A 17,247-nucleotide genomic window follows, 5' to 3' on the forward strand; every position below is an offset into this window, starting at 1 on the left:
TCATACAAATGAGTATAACTGGGGCTGGAGAGATGGCTCAGTGGTTAAGAGCACTGACTGCTCTTCCAGAGGTCCTGAGTTCAATTCCCAGCAACCCCCAGGTAGGTCACAAGCATTTGTAATGGGATCTGATGCCAATTCAAAACAATGAATGGTTGACTCAGTGTTTCACCATACTTTTTAAAAAGATGTATTATTTTTGATTATGTATAGATGCGTGGTATGTGCATGTGAGTGCCCTTGGGTTCAGAGCCTCCAGTGTCCTGGAGTTGAAGTTGCAGACAGTTGTGAGGCCCCAGACAGGAACAGCACATGCTCCTCACCACCAGGTCATCTCTCTGCCTCTTGTTTGGTTTTTCTTTGAAACTGGAATCTTAGTAGCTCAGGCAGCCTGGAGCCTCCTGCCTTGCCCCGCAACTGCCAGAACTACAGAACTGAGCCACCACACCATTTTGTTATTTAACTCCCTCTCCCACAATCAAACGTAAAGCTTCCTTTGAAGTGTCCTCTGAAGGTGCAAAGATAGGGAGGTAACATCAGACCACTAGAGAGTCATCTTCCGCCAACTCACGGGGGTAGATTGACAGAAATGGGGGTAGGACTGAGAGTATGTGGACTTTTTGTACTAATTTTCTAGACTCACTGTGAAGCTCTCTTTACTGCTTATGGATTTTGTTTTAATTAAATAAACATTTTATACCAAACTATCACATGTTGTGTTGTAAGGCTTTAAATGTTCTTACACACCATAAATCTATGACACAGTCCCTAGAGATATACTTTGAAAATTATTTTTCACTTTTTATGATTATCAAAAATTATCAGGGGGTTGGGGATTTAGCTCAGTGGTAGAGTGCTCGCCTAGCAAGCGCAAGGCCCTGGGTTCCGTCCCCAGCTCGGAAAAAAAGAAAAAAAAATTATCAGGGGCAGGAGAAATAGCTCAGTGGTTATAGGAGTACTGGCTGCTCTTGGGTTTGGTTCCCAGCATGCACATGGTAGCTCACAACCATTATAACTCCAGTTTGAAGGGATCCAGGTGCCCTTGCTGGCTTTCCTGGGTAGCAGGCACACTTGCAAGCCAAATACTCCTTCACATAATAAAGTCCTTTTTAAAGGTTAATTATGACACCTTAGTATTAGAACACAATCCCAGCACTGGGGAGGCAGAATTCCAGAACAGCCAGAGCTACATAGAAAAAAAGAGAAAAGAAAGAGAAAAAAAATGAAAAATTTTTTAAAGGAGTATGAAGTTTGAGAGGAGGATGGAGAGTCTCTGTCCTAGAGAAATATGGGGGAACGAATGGAAAATTAATATAATCAAAATATACTGTATTCATCTATTGAAATTCTCAAAAAACTAATAAAAATAATACAAACCTTCTCATAGTAAAAACATACAGGGAAATGGAGCTCATAGAATAAAGAGTAGCTTAAAAAGTCAAGCTTAGTCAAACTTGCATGCTTTAATCCCAGTACGTGGGAGACGGGGCAGGTGGATCTGTAGCGTTTGAGCCCGGCCTGGTCTACAGAGCAAGTTCCAGAGCAGCTAGAGCTACACCAGGAACCTACCCTGAAGAAAACAAACAAGCCCAAGAGAACGCACACTGAAGCCCAGAGCATTTAGTTCCTCTATCAGAATGAATGGGGATCAGAAATTGGATGCTTATAACCAAGAAAAGCAGAATTTCATCCAGCACTTCTCCCAGATCGTCAAGGTGCTGACTGAGGATGAACTGGGACACCCAGAGACTATTACCCGACTCAAGGAAGTCCTGGCGTGCAGTGCTGTAGGAGGCAAGTTCACTCGGGGTCTGACGGTGGTACAGGCCTTCAAGGAGCTGTTGGAGCCAAGGAAACAGGATGCTGAGAATCTTGAGTGGGCTCTGGCTGTGGGCTGGTGTGTAGGACTGCTCCAGGCTTTTCCTCATGTCAGATGACATCATGAACCCTTCCCTCACTCGTCTCACTCACAAATCTGCTGGTATCAGAAGCCAGGCATAGGCTTGGCCATCAACGATGCTCTGCTTCTGGAAGCCTCCATCTACCGCCTGCTGAAGTTCTCCTGCAGGGAGCAGCCCTACTCCTTCTGTAGAGTTACATCAAACAGACCGGGCAGACTCTCCCTCATCACAGCACCCCAGGGCCATGCGGATCTTGGTAGACACACTGAAAAGAGGTACAAATCTATTGTCAAGTACAAGACAGCCTCTCTCTACTCTTTCTACCTGCCTATCACAGCTGCTGTGTGCCTGGCAGGGATTAGTGGGGAGAAGGAACATGCTAATGCCATGAAGATCCTGCTGGAGATGGGCGAGTTCTTTCAGGTCCAGGATGACTCCCTTGATCCCCATGGAGACACCTGTGTGACCAGAAAGGTCAGCACTGACATCCAGGACAACAGATGCAGCTGGCTGGCGGTTCAGTGTCTGCTACAGACCACTCCTCAACTGCAGCAGGTCTTGGATGAGAATTCTGGGCAGAAGGACCCAGAAAAGGTGGCCCAGGTGAAAGCACTGTGTGAGATCTGCAGTGTGTGTTCTTCAAGTATACGGAAGACAGACAGAACCACCTCAGCATCTCACAGAGCAGTGCTCTGCCCTGTCCACCTTCCTGGAACTAGCAGACAAGATCTACAAGCGGAGAAATTGTCGAGGCTAGGAGGGAGGGATCTCAATAAATTATTGTTCAACCAAAAAGTCAAATTGTATTGCACAGTCATTGCACAGATGAGTTGCTTACATGGAAGATCATTGGGGTGGAAATGTAATTAAGAATGATGTCTTATGGGGTTGGGGATTTAGCTCAGTGGTAGAGCGCTTGCCTAGGAAGCGCAAGGCCCTGGGTTCGGTCCCCAGCTCCGAAAAAAAGAACCAAAAAAAAAAAAAAGAAAAAAAGAATGATGTCTTATTATAAATGGATGTTAGTTTTATTTTAAAACTTCCAAGTTTTTGTGTGGGGATTGATCTGAGTATATTTACCATGAGTGCTTTGTTTCCAGGTATCTAGTCTTGGATATTGCTGATAATCCAGTTGAAAACATAATACGTTTTTTCCCTATGGTAAGTATCAGTATTTAATATCACTTACAATTTATGATTTGAGCCTAATAATTTAGATTGTAAAACTATTTCTACTTCATTATGACTGAAAAAAATGTAGGATTTACTTTATAATGAAAGTAAGGTATTTAAAAAAATAACCTTTAAAAGTTGTGTCATTGAGGTCTTTTTGTTGGTACTTAAATATGTTGCCTGAATGTATGTATTTGTATCACATGGGTACAAGAGCCCACAGAAATCAGAAGAACGTACTGGATCCTCTAGAAGTGGAGTTGGGGATGGTTGTGAGCCATCGTATGGGTTCTAGGAACCTACCCCTGGTCGTGCTTTTAACCACCGAGCCATCTCATCAGTCCCCTCATTGATGTTTGTTTTTAATTATATTACATTTTTTATTTGTGTTCGTGCATGCACACTTGTATGTGCCATGGTGTGCATATGAAGATCAGAGGACAGATTTTGGAGTCTGTTCTCTCTACCATGTGTCCCGGATGGAGCGTAGGTCAAGCCTGGTGGTGGTGCCTTTACTTGCTGAGCCATCTCGCCAGCCCAAGAGCTGTGTTTTTCTCTCTTTTTAAGATTTATTTATTTATTGTCTGTCTGTGAGTGCTCAATCTGCATGTCAGAAGACGGCATCAAATCATAGGTGGGAAACAGGCCTCCATGTGGTTGCTGGGGATTGAAGTCAGAACCTCTGGAAGAGCAGACAGTGCTCTTAGCCACCGAGCCATCTCTCCAGCCCTAAGAGTTGTGTTTTTTAAAGATTAGGTGTTGCTCTGTAACTTTCAGCCTCCTTTTGTTTTACTGTATTATATGTTCACCTTACTCTACATGCTTTTTCTAATACAGTCTCTCTTATCCTCAGACTAAAGAGTTTATTGATGGAAGCTTACAAAATGGAGGTAAATTTTTTTCTGTTATTAAAGATTTGTTTTTGTGTGTATGAGTCTTTTATCTACATGTATGTATGTGTACCATATGTGTGCCTGTGGCCTACAGAGGCCAGAAGAAGTCATCTTATCCCCTATAACTGGAGTACAGACGGTTGTGAGCTGCCCTGTGGATGCTGAGAATGAAGCCCGGTCCTCTGCAAGAGCCACAGGTGCTCTTACCACTGAGCCATCTCCAGGCAGTAGTGTTTGTTTTATCTTTAGGAATTTTTGTTACAATTGATAGGTTTTCTGACTGTAGGATAGAGAAATTCTATTTTTATATAGTAGATGATATTCAAATGTACATTTCCCCAGCTACTTAACTTCATCTTATGCTTTCAAAATTTTTTCCACCTAAATTTCAGTTTCTCCTAAAATCCACTGTATTCTCTACATAATTAAAATAAAGACTGGAAAATTAATAGCTAAGTGACAAGTACATGAAATAAAATATCTAAGGAAGACTCACTGTACCCTGATATGTGGTTTGAGTATATTTTACATTTGAATTCTTATTTTTTAGATGACTAACTCTTGTTTAAACTTTTTCAGGAAAAGTTCTCGTCCATGGGAATGCAGGTATCTCTAGAAGGTATGATGTTTCAGCAAAAATTGAAGAGGAATGTTCGCTGTCAGTTCCTGTAAGCCAGGTCTACTTACTCTCGGGGCTGCTACTCCTCCACGCAGTCCGCAAGCTGCCCACTCCTGGCTTTCTCCCATTGAATGCCCTCTCCTGCAGTCCCCTAGGCGGCTGTTACCACGCCTCGCATACACACGCACACAGAACCAGATCCACATACTCCAGCTGCCTCTCACCCCCTTTCACACGCTGTCCTCTTTAGCCTGGTAAATCAAAGTTCCAGAAACTTGTAATTTAGCAATTAGACTTACATGTTAAATTCTTAGTCCACAATTCATTACACAATAAATTCACTGCCAATTGATAAAGATATAAACCACCCACCTAGACAAGATAAAACCAATCTAGTTCACCTAAATCTGAACCATCTTCCTCCATAGACTTTATCTTGATCTCTCCTTCCTCCCCTCTCCCGCCTTACAAAAACTTTGTCCCTCCACTCTCTACTGTCCAATCATGTATCGCCTTGACATCAATGAATCTAGATAATCTTTGTTTCTTGTGTTTAGTTATGAATTGTATTATCTAATTGTTCTCTGTCTTCAGTGCCGCCTTTGTTATTGCATACATCATGGAGACATTTGGGATGAAGTACAGGTAAGCTAACATACTCAAACCTAGCAACAGTTCACTCTCACTTAAATGGATTAAATAGTTAGGAATGTAAGGCTTAATATAGATAGATATTTTATAGATAGTCATAGTTGATTAGACAAAACTGGAAAACTGCTTACCGTTAGGGAATTAGTTAGTTTCACCTGAAAAACTCTGGATGCAAATGTCAGTGTTTATTTTACTTCAGTTGACATCTACTGGGTATAGTAGAATATGCCTGTAATCAAAATACTCAGCAGACGGAAGTAGGATTCCTATAAACTCAGGTGGAAGCCTGGTCTGCACATTCAAGGCTTCAAATCCAGCCCCTGTAAGAAAAGAAACAAGTAATTAGGAATTGTCTGTAGCATCCTCTTATAAATCAGGGTGATCTTTCACATCAAAATTACCTTTTACATTCTGTAAAGAGAGGAAGACCTACATAATAAAGATCAAACTAGTATACAGTATTACCTTTCTTAGTCTTAAGAAAGCTAGAATTCGTCTTCACTCTTTATCACTTCCAAACAGAAAAGTTTATCTCTTGGGGCTGGAGAAATGGCTGGGGACCTGGCTTCAGTACCGAGCAAACCGTGGAGATTTGTAACTTTGTTAACAGTTTCAGGGAATTCAACATTCTTCTGGCCTCCTGCAGTTTCAGGGAATTCAACACTCTTCTGGCCTCCTGCAGTTTCAGGGAATTCAACACTCTTCTGGCCTCCTGCAGAGACCACACGCTCATATACATACTCACATACACACTCACATACACACTCACAGACATGGTATAAGCAAAGCTCTCATATACTTAATTGTGTTTTTAAGTAGTTGCTTCTGACAGATTTAGGCAGAGTAGAAAACTTGCCTGTCAGTTACCAACATTGATGATCCCATAGGTTCCAGTAGATAGTTTCAATCAAAAGTCACACATTAGGGGTTGGGGGTTTAGCTCAGTGGAAGAGCGCTTGCTAGGCCCTGGGTTCGGTCCCCAGCTCCAAAAAAAAGAAAAGAAAAAAAAAAAGTCACACATTAAATGGGTCTACTGAGTGACAAGATTTTCCTGTGGAGATTCAGTACACATCTACTCACCTCAGATATGAAGCTTATAATAGACCAAAGTATGGGTATCACCACAGCCCAACTTGGTGAACCAATGAATTTTATTGAGGTTAATGATGGAAATATGGGTGAGGAATTACTTACAGGAACAGAAATGAGTCAAAGGCAGTTGCATCACCAAAGCCCACCCAGGCCTGGTACAGCGCACAAAAGCAGGAATCGAACATATTCAACTGGTTGGAGAATGTTCTTTCCATGTGACTTAGTCCTTGAGTGTAAAACTCTTTCAGGCAACTTAATGGTTATCTGCTTCTTTGAAGCAGCTTGGCATGTCTGAGAGTGACTGCATCAGTTTTTACTCTTTACTATGGAGAGAGAGAAGGGCTTCTACATCTGGTCAGTTTGAGGAACTTCCTAGAGCTTTTGAGTTGCTTGTCTTGGCTTCCCTGTAGGAAGGAACAGTGCAAACTTAAAGGAAGCTGCTACACAACAGGTTCACAACACCAAACGTGATTAATGCCAGAAAAGGACTGGTAGACTGAGGAGGCAAGGGTCATAGGGATGAGGAGAATAGGGGAAATTAGAACACAGTGAACACAGTGTGTACATGTGTAAATTTGTTAAAAAAAAAAAAGATACAATTCTTAAATATTTGAATGCAAATAGTTGAAAAACATTTTCCTTATTATTTAGGATCTTGTCATAATATTCATAACCTCTTGATCCATTGTGTTTACTACTAGATTTCACATGTAAGCTTTATAACACAAGGAAGTTCACTTCTCATGTAATGTTTATGCCTGTGACAAGTATGCTGCATGCTTTGCACTTCTCTCATCTTCACAGCAATCCTCCAGAAGCCACATCACAATGCCTGCTTTGCCAGTGAGGAAAAATGGAGCAGGCTCCCTGTTAGAGGTGGTGGTGAGCCTGGGAACTGTGAATTTAGTTGGCCTAACTTCTCTCCACCATGACACATCACCTCTCTATAGTATTAGGACTATTGTCTACTCTTTTGGCAGATTATTTAGGTGGTTTTTAATGTTGCAGGTTTTTTCCCTACTGTGTTGGGAATTGAACCCAGAGCCTTGCATTAGCTAAGGAGTTCTGTCCCCAGCCTTAGAGTATATTTCAAATAAATTCCTTTTTGATTTATTTGAGACAGGGTTTCTCTGTGTAGCCCCCACTGTCCTAGAACTCACCCTGTGGACCAGACTGGCCTTGAACTCAGATATCCACCTGCCTCTGCCTCCTGAGTGCTGGGATTTAAGGCACGCACTACCATATTCCACCCACCTTCAAATAAATTCTAAATGAAAAAAAATTTAGATTATTTCATGAAATAGGTCCATCATATTAATTTTTATTCCTCCATTTTCAGAGATGCATTTGCTTATGTCCAAGAAAGGAGATTTTGTATTAATCCTAATGCTGGATTTGTCCACCAACTTCAGGTAATGAACTCCTATGTCCACTCTGTTTAAGGCAGAGTGTAGGATGATTAAAATGGCTTGTCTATACAGCTTAGGTGTAGAATTTACTTTCTAAATACTTGATATTATTATAATCTGACTAATCTGATATTATTCCAGTTTATATCTTTATTTAAATTTGTTGTTGTTGTTGTTGTTGTTGTGTAGCTCTGGCTGTCCTGGAATTCACAGAGCTCTGCCTGCCTTGGCCTCTGCCTCTGCCTCCTGAGTGTTAGGATTAAAGGCGTGCACCACTTCACCCAGCCTTTAAAAAAATTTTTTTTAAATTGGTCCTGATGGCTCACACTTGTATTCCAGCACTCAAGGACCTGAGGTAGGAGGATTGTCATGAATTCCAAGCCAATCTGGGCTATAGTTGCAGTTACCAAGAAAATGGGTTAAAGGTACATTCTTAAATACACAGTAGAGAGGGGGATAAGCAGATGGTTTAGTAGGTTGAGGTACTTGTGGAAAAGAACCAAATTGTCATCTGACCTTCATACACACTGCAAACACGTTCCCCCAATCAATGCATTTTTAAAATAAGAAAGTAATTATACACAAGATAGAAAATGGAATGATTCTCCCGCCCCCATGGTGACTGTGATATAAGTGTTTAGTTCAAGTACAGGTTGAACATCTCTTAATGTGAAACCATAAATGCTTCAGTACCAAAAAAAAAAAAGAAACCTTTTGAGTGCTTATTTTTGGATTAGGGATTCTGAAGCAAATGAAGACTATTCAAGTGTTCTAAAGTCCAGAAAATTTCAAAATGAAGGGATAGTCACTATATGCTAAGAATGGCAGCTTTTTTTATTGTTTGTTTTAGTTTTTCTTATTGTTAGGTCTGCTGTACCCAGCGCACACTAAGTTTCTTTGCTTTTTTTGCCTTGTATTAAAACATTCACTTTTACAGTATATTTTTGTACTTTAAAAAGTAGGATATAATATAATAAAATCAAAATTTAGTAGTGTGTATGATCAAGTGTAAAGTCTCTTGTATAATCCTAATAACATATCTTGAAGAAACAATGTGTAATGTCTCATGCTGTAGCCCTACCTGGGGTTGCAGTGCTACTCTATTTTTATTGCACATGGGTGTTTTGTCGACTTGAGTGTTTGTGTAACAAGTTTGTGCCTGGTGCCCTTGGCTACCTTGGACTAGGGTTACGGGTGGCTGTAACCCATCATATTGGTGCTAAGGACTGAACCCCAGGCCCTTTGGGTCCTCCGAGAGAGCAGGCAGTTTTTGAACCACTTCTTTTTGGCCTTGCCACCAGATTTATTTACTGGGTTTTTGTCTTTTTTGGCTTTCTGGTATCCTTCTTCTTGTCATCGTTGGGTGGCCAGGCAAAGCTCAGAGAGTAGTGTGGACCACTACAGCTCTCACTAAGGTGGCAGAAAAAAAGTGGGATAAAAATTTTTGATTGGACATCACTAATACAGAGGAAACTGTAAGAAGGGATAGGTTACAGAATGAAATGAAGAGACATTTTGTTGTTTGATTTGGTTTTCTGATACAGAGCATTAAACTGATAGCACCAGAAAATTTGGTCCTATCAATTTTAAAAGCAATGGAGAGGGAATAGACAGTCGTGTGCATGTGTTCAGGAGACAGACTCCTGTATGTAAGGAGAGGAAAGCTCTTCTGGCTGAGATCAATAGAAGAAAGAGTATGGATTAAGACTGGGGATATGACTGGACAGTGGTGGTACATACCTTTAATCCCTGCTTGGGCAACAAAGGTAAGCGTATTGCTGTGAGTTCAAGACTAGTGAAAGCAAACAAACAGCTTTTAGGGATAGAGAGATGGCTCAGTAGTTAGGACCACTACTGCTCTTCCAGAGATCCTGAGTTCAAATCCTAGCAACCACATGGTGGCTCATAACCATCCATAGTGGCATCTGATGCCTTCTGGTGTGTCTGAAGATAGCTACAGTGTACTTATAAATAAATATAAATAAATCTTAAAAAAACAAAAAATGGGGAGTATAGCTAGCAGCAGACTGCTTTCTCACCTAGCTTGCTAGCCTGGACAAGGCTTTAGGTTCAGTTCCTAGCAGCAGGGTAAAGGAGTATTAGATGAAGTCAAATTTGCCGAGTATGCTATCAGTACACCTGCAATCTCAAGATCAAAGATCAAGGCTAGTCTTGGCTAAATAGCACATTGGAAGCCAGCCTCAGTTCTTTGTTTAAGATTCTGTCAGGAGGAGGAGGATGAAGAGGAAAAAGGAAAAACATTTCAAAGGCAGAACACTGCAGCACTCAGGCATACAGAGGATTTGGAAGTAAAACTAGCAAAGGAGATGGCTAGTGATGGAGCAAGAAGCCTCTGCTGCTTGGGCTTCAGGGATGGTAGGTTGAAGATTGCAAAAGGAAGGAACAATTACCTATTTCAGAGGACTTGGGGCCTTTCACAAAGTCTTTGTGAGAAGGGGAAGATAAACTTGTTCGGGGGAAACTGGGAAAAAATAATTTTGTTTTTATTGATTTTTAGTGCAATTTTAATAAAATTGCAGGTTTAAGTTTTGGGTCCCTCTATCCTTTGTGCTATATTAACATGTAGAATTAGACCATTATAGTTAATGCCCGGTGGCAGAAGATACATTATGTCTGGCAGCGAGCTATTGGCACAACTTGGTTTCTAATTATCAGTAACTGACAGTTGCCAGGTAGGAACTGTGAACCTCCATTCCTTTTGTAAGAGCCCTTTGTACTAGCCCTTTGTCTAAACTAAGACTACAAATGTACACATTCATCTTGTATCTGAGCTACTTAACATCTTTTTTTCAGGAATATGAAGCCATCTACTTAGCAAAATTAACAATACAGATGATGTCACCACTCCAGATAGAAAGGTCTTTATCTGTTCATTCTGGTACTACAGGTAAGGGCTTGGTTTGTTTTGTAGAAAATTGAAGAGAAAGGTAATGGTGGAAGAAGGAGAAAAGAAGCATCTATTACACGTTTCACATACTTGTGAGCAATCTGTTTAGAAACTCTGAGTAAACTAAAGAGTTTCAAAGGCTTAGCAGTCTAATGAATAAATAGTACATGTACTGTTTATTATTATGTGTAAACTATAATGCGTAGCCACTTATATTAGCCAGTTGAAAATCATATCTACTGTGTGTAATTTTAAGTCTGTTACATTGTATAGCTATTACAAAGATTAAAATAAAACCACTGGGGGTGGGGGGGCGTTGGGGATTTAGCTAGTGGTAGAGCGCTTACCTAGCAAGCGCAAGGCCCTGGGTTCGGTCCCCAGCTCCGAAAAAAAGGAAAAAAAAAAAAATAAGACCACTCTGGATAACTTGGCTAACACTAAAAATGCAGTTGCTGGATATGGCAACATATGCCTATATCTCAGCCCTGGGTGATAGAGGCACAAAGATCATAGCAAGAGCTTGTCCCAGCACAAAATGAAAGAGGTGATTAATACATAAAACAGTGTAATTCAGGTTACCTCAATTTCTCTTTGCTCCTATTTTGAGGTTTTTGTTGTTTTTAAGCTTTCTTTTTATGAGTGTTTTGCCTGTGTGTATATACACATAGTGCATGCCAGGTTTCTGAGAAGATCAGAAGGTGGCAACAGATGTCTGGAACTAGAGTTATAGGCAGTTGTAAGCTACCAAGTAAATACTAGGAACCAAACCTAGGTCCTCTGTAAGAGCAGTGAGTTCTTAACTGCTAAGTCATCCTTCTTACTCTGTAGCACCAGCTGGCCCGGAATTAGCTATGTAGTTCAGACTAGCTTGGAACTCAACCTGCTTACTGTGCTTGTTCCTGAACCTGATAGGCTTCTGGTCCCCTGGACCCACATGGTATAGGACAGAACTGATTCCCACAAGTTGTGAACCTCTCTACCTCTCAAATGCTGGAATTAAAAGTGTGTGCCACCATACCCACCTACTACTACTGTTTGATCTGACCTCTCTTTTTAGGATCCGATTCACTTGTTTTCATAGGTAATAGCCTAAGCAAACTGTCAGATTCTCCTCTTCCCTTTCCAAGCCCCTGCTGCTCTTGTGTGTAAGAACTCTTACAGTTGGAACGAGCTGTGTGCCAGCTGCCGAGCTCCCCGAAGCACAAGTGCAGAAAGCACCACTGCTCTGTCCTGCTCTGTCCTGTTCTGTTCTGCTCAAAGACTCAGGCCACATGCTCCTTCTGTGAGTGTGCTTCCCAATTACCATTGATCCCTCTCGCTAGCCTCTGTTTAAACACGATGCTTATCAGCATCTTTAGAACACACTTCCTTCTAAATAGTACTTTAAACAAAGGCTCGTTAGGTCATCATATCATGAGCCTCTTAGCCAGATTATCTTCGTATGTTCTGTACACTGTGGTCAGATTTATCTGTCTTGATGGAATGGTGTTTTTGTTTTGCTAGAGACTTATTGACTATTCCCACCGAAGTGTAACCCGGGAGGTCCAAAGTGAGCATGAGCCACAGGTAGCAAAGGTCACCATGGCCGTTCAGGTATTACACTTAATACAGCGCATGACACTCCTCTTCCCTATTCTTACTCCTAACTTAGATACCATCTCCTTAAATGAAGCTGTTCACCGTACTCCTCCAGCCCCTCCTGGAGAAGCACTGTGCTGGGAGTTTTCTTCTACCTTACTCCATTGATTTTATATTACATTCTTACTCGTGGTCTAATGAAGCACCAGCTTTGTTAGAATCTGCAGCCTGAGCCAGGGAATGGTGGTACACTCCCACCCCTCAGGAGGCAGAGGCAGGAGGATTTCTGAGTTCGAAGCCAGCCTGGTCTAGAGAGCAAGTTCCAGGACAGCCAGGGCTACATGGAGAAACCCTGTCTCAAAAACAAACAAAACAAAAAAATCTGCAGTCTGGACTACATTATGACTTAACACAACTCCAAATCTGCAGCCGTGCCATCATTAGTCACAGAGCGCAGACAACTGCCATTTAACTGTCCTTTAGCCGTCCCCCTCCACAAGACTTCTTTCTGAATATAATTACACGGCACACAGGGATAACTTTTATTCTTGATGGGATATTTTTGTAGAGCAAACTCTGGTATAAGGAGTAAAATGGATCTCTTAGTTGATGTATACTTTCCTTGCTCCTAATCTATAGGTCTGGATGATAAAGCCACAGCAATAGCAGAAAAATATTTTCAACTGTTTTCTTCATAACTATAACTGTGTGACCAGAACAATATCCAAAGATCTTATGAACACAAACTCAGCTACTAAATGTGGTGTCTTAGGATATATGTATGTTGCCTACAAAGCATAGAGTTGGTGATAATCAGATTTTTAATTATTATTTTTTAATATTTATTTTACTTCTATGAGTACACTGCCGCTGTCGTCTTGAGACACATCAGAAGAGGGCATCGGATCCCATTACAGATGGTTGTGAGCCACCATGTGCTGGGAATTGAACTCAGGACCTCTGGAAGAGCAGTCAGTGCTCTAAACCACTGAGCCATGTCTCCAGTCCAGGCTGCAGTCAGATTTTAATGGACCCCTGACTGCTGAAAAGTTTTCTATGTACAAGATGTTCAATTGCCAAAGTAACTTTATCTTCATGACACAACATAACTTAAGCATGCTGTAAATTCAAGCATGACATTGTCATAATGCTAATATAATATCATTTGGTAGAAGAACAAATTTTTGCTGTTTGTAGTATCCTAATGTGAGTTTCTGTAAGTTTTCACTGTATGTGTTCATTCAATAACCTTTAGGTAGTGTGAAGAGAACATATGAAGATGATGATGACTTTGGGAACATGCAAGTGGCAACCGCACAGAATGGCTGACCTGTGAGGACTGTTATTGCACAGGATCGCTGGACTATGAGGACTGTTACATGGGTGTGAGCTTCCATCTAGAAAGGACAGGATCCTAGTGATGATAATGTGAAATGGTAAACACACAAATACTTTCTTTTCAACTATACGTTGCTTCCAGACATGTTTCTCTGCAACTTGTTGAGCAACAAGTTAAGATGTGGGACTTCTGCAGTAGATGGCGCTGATGGACGATGGGTTTACTTTAAAAAAAAAAACTATGGTTTTATTATAAACCAAGAATTTTGGACTTGCAAAGAGGTATTATTGCAATAATGCACTTTTCATACTTGAAATTTATTTGTATGATATAAAGTTATTACTTTAAACAAAATACAAGTTAGGGGGATTTGTTTATAGGTTTTGGATAATTTATAACAAATTTCCTAATGTTTCCTAAAAATTCATTTTGTGTTATATATTACATTTAAAGTAATTTTACAGTTCAATTTTATGACGGAGCCTCTTACAGAAACATTAACAAAATGTAGAACTTGTCCACATTTTTTAGTATAATTCAGTAACTTGATTACCATTTTTTTAAACTTCTTGGTCCCGTATCTTTAAATCATGACTTTAGCAACTAGCCTACTTTACTAATTTAATACAGTTAATACTTCCTTTCCAGTTGTCTCCCTTATTCTAAATGAGAAAAGTTGTAATGATCAAAGAGGTCTTACTTTCTAGAACCAGATACTCAAAAATAAGGATAGTGTTATGTTTTCCACATGACTTTTTCCACTTGCTGTTTAAGCCAAATGTAGACTTGGTCTTCTCAGAGTTGCCTAGCTCTAACTCTTGTCCAAAATGGTTCAAAGTAGACCAAACCAATGTAGCACTGTTTCTTCAATATGAAACCCCCAAAGAAAAGTGCCTTGCATCAGCAAACAAGTAAATCCTCATGACTTCTAAATTAGTATATAAAGCAGTGAAAAGCTATTAACGTTTTTTTCTATGATTTCTTGTTTTTGAACCATAAATTAAATCTGTGATGCTTGACAAAGGTGAATTATTTGGAAGGAGACATTTACTTCTACTTTACGTTGTATTACTTCTGTGAGGTTCAGCTGACAGCTTTGCTTTGAAGGTGTATCCCTTGGGGAAAGCAATTTGTGGGTAGCTTCAGTGTATTGTAAATTACTGTTTTAACTTGTTCCTAAAGTAACTCAAATTTACACCATGATTTGCATTAGCAACGTCATTTTATGGCTCTTTAGTTTTCCATGTTTTTATCTATATGTATAAAAATTGTTCTACAAAAAAATTTATTATTGTGTGATGTGCAGACGAAGTGTTTTTAACTTTTTGTATATGATGACTTTAGGGTAGCACAAACATGGCTTCTTTATAGCTCACATTTCTCAGTCCTCTTTCGAGATGCTTTACTGTTGAGAATGATACCCACACACTTCCAGGATACCCTGAGGCACTGTGCACGGTTAACAGGTTACACTTAAGTTACTTGCTTTGCTCACACCTTATGACATTAACGTATAGAAAGGCTCTTTGTCCTTCACAGGGGAGCCTGAGTATAAACCAGAGTTACTGCTCCCTTGGCCTCTGTCCTCTTCTGGTTCCCATCCCGTCCCCTATCTTTTCAGCCTAATGAACAGCATTGTTTTTAATTCTCTTGTCACAGGCATGGTGGTCTAATAGAGCCAAGATCACATTGGGTATTAAAGTTTCTGTACACACATCACCACCCGACAGGTCAACAAAGATCTCCCTTGGAGTCAGCCCATAATCTATGAACAGAAATTGTGCTTATTAAAGCAATCTCCATTTTAAAAAAATGTTTTTTTCAAGATGAGACATTTGAAGTAACTTTTTAAAGTAAGTTTTATAAAAATATGTGTTCCTCTTTAAATAGGAGTCTGTTCAAAATTAGAAGTTATTGACAGTCATTTGTAGCTTGTAATTTTCCATTTTTCTAACCACTGTCATTTTTTCTTCTCACATAAAGTGCCTATCCAGCACAATATACTGGAGACAGTCTCGGACACTAGGGACTGCCATCATGTTGAGCACAGTTGATATGGACAGATGAGGTCCTTTCATAAGAAGCCTCCAAGTTTCTTTCCTTCCTCTGCATTTACTAAATAGCTTTAGGTTCCATTTCCAGTGGTGTTTTGTAATACTATGATAAACTAATCCAATCATGATTTATTCATTCTCTAGACAACTTGAATAGTGTATGAATGTTCACCCAGTTTCAACATTAAATATGTAAGCTGGGCTTATAATTAAAACAAAATTTTATCAAAATATAAGGAACTTCATTACTCCCCATTTTAACAGATCCTGGAAACAAGTGGGGGAGTCAGTCTTCTCCTCATTTAACTGATTCATGTTAGTTTCTTGTCTACTAGATGTCCCAGCTCTGTGGTAGGAATGATCAAGTGCACTAACTTTGCTACCAACTTTCAACCGCTTGTAGAGCAGAATATTCATTTGAAGGGTGTGGGGTTGTCTAGAAGTAATGTCATAAAATGCTAAGCATGTCCTCTGTAATAAAACATAAGGTTCTTAATAGTTTAATTACTATGGAATTCAGATTACTTAGAAGTATTTAAGTGCAATCTTGAATTATGAAGTTGAGATGTATATATTAGGATGTCAACTTGATGTAAAGTAAATGAGCAGTTACCTGATGGATCTTTTTTAATAACTGGTTTAATCCACAACCCTAAAGCGTAGCTTCACTCAGTATTTATAGTATCTTTGTCCATTCAACAACACTCCAATAAGGAAATAGTAGGAAATAGCTGAGAATTACTGGAGGATTTTATTTATTTTTATTAGGAAAATAAGTTTCTAGAGTCTTGAGTGCTGGATAATTCTTTTGTCTTTCCCATTCATGGCAGCTAAAAAAAAAAAATCACTCAAAATATTCAGGTTTACATGTTATGCTCTTATAAGGAGCTATCATACCTCACAATTCAAAGTGTTTTCTCAATCAGTAACATGATACTGACATGTAATTGCAATTTACTATGCAGCAATGATTCAAGAGAAATAACATGCGTGTCTATTTACCTCTGTATAGGCAATGCTTACATTACTCTACTTTCAACATTTGTACTCTGATCTGATAAATGCTTATGTATGTATAGGAATGTCACAATGAAGATGCTGCTAGCCCGGGCACAGAGTATTAAAGTTATTTTGTGCAGACTGGTGGTTGTATTAAAACTGTGTGCCATTCTACTTCACGATTGAGCTCATTCATACTCCTAATGCCTCAGAACTTCTGTCTCTTGGGTACCCAGCTTTACCTCTGCAGACTAAGAAAGGTGAGTAAACATTTAATACTAAAACTGTGTCAGCTGGTGACATACTACTACTGTAAGAGGGATTTCAGAGAAAACCTTAATACAACTCCATGGGTTTTATTGAAATACTAACATCATAGACTGTCTTACCCCAAAGAGTTTAATGCTAAGAAATAAAATGCTAAATTTTACTTTGGAGGGAAGGCTCCCCCCCCCCCCCCCAGGGCCTTGTGCTTGCTAGGCAAGCGTTCTACCACTGAGCTAAATCCCCAACCCCTGGCTTTTTTTTTTTTAACATAGGTAAAACCTAATAAAGCTCTTTATGGTTACATCTGAAGATGAAAGTCAACCTCATGACGAGCGGAAAATCCAAAAGACCAACTGAAGTAACCAAA

The 17,247-nt window shown here is 39.9% G+C and overlaps 1 protein-coding gene and 1 pseudogene across 6 annotated transcripts in view; both read left to right on the top strand.

Annotated features, from left to right (window-relative positions):
* Styx (serine/threonine/tyrosine interacting protein) overlaps window positions 1–16,787 on the top strand; it is a 30,493-nt gene extending 13,706 nt beyond the window's left edge. For 2 of the 6 annotated variants that reach the window (XR_015637833.1, XM_087584778.1), the window contains exons 5-11: window positions 2,999–3,059; window positions 3,925–3,961; window positions 4,544–4,632; window positions 5,178–5,228; window positions 7,666–7,738; window positions 10,550–10,643; window positions 13,477–16,787. Coding sequence is in view for 3 of the 6 variants with exons in the window: in XM_087584778.1 (XP_087440904.1) it covers window positions 3,941–3,961; window positions 4,544–4,632; window positions 5,178–5,228; window positions 7,666–7,738; window positions 10,550–10,643; window positions 13,477–13,550 (402 nt within the window). In the remaining 3 variants the exon portion in view is untranslated. 6 annotated transcript variants of the gene reach the window in all.
* On the top strand, window positions 1,587–2,690 carry LOC689246 (farnesyl diphosphate synthase pseudogene; annotated as a pseudogene).
* Window positions 16,788–17,247: the final 460 nt, after the last annotated feature.

This window comes from Rattus norvegicus, chromosome 15, assembly GCF_021556685.1.
Source record: "Rattus norvegicus strain SHRSP/BbbUtx chromosome 15, alternate assembly SHRSP_T2T, whole genome shotgun sequence".
Classification (NCBI taxonomy): Eukaryota; Metazoa; Chordata; class Mammalia; order Rodentia; family Muridae; genus Rattus; species Rattus norvegicus.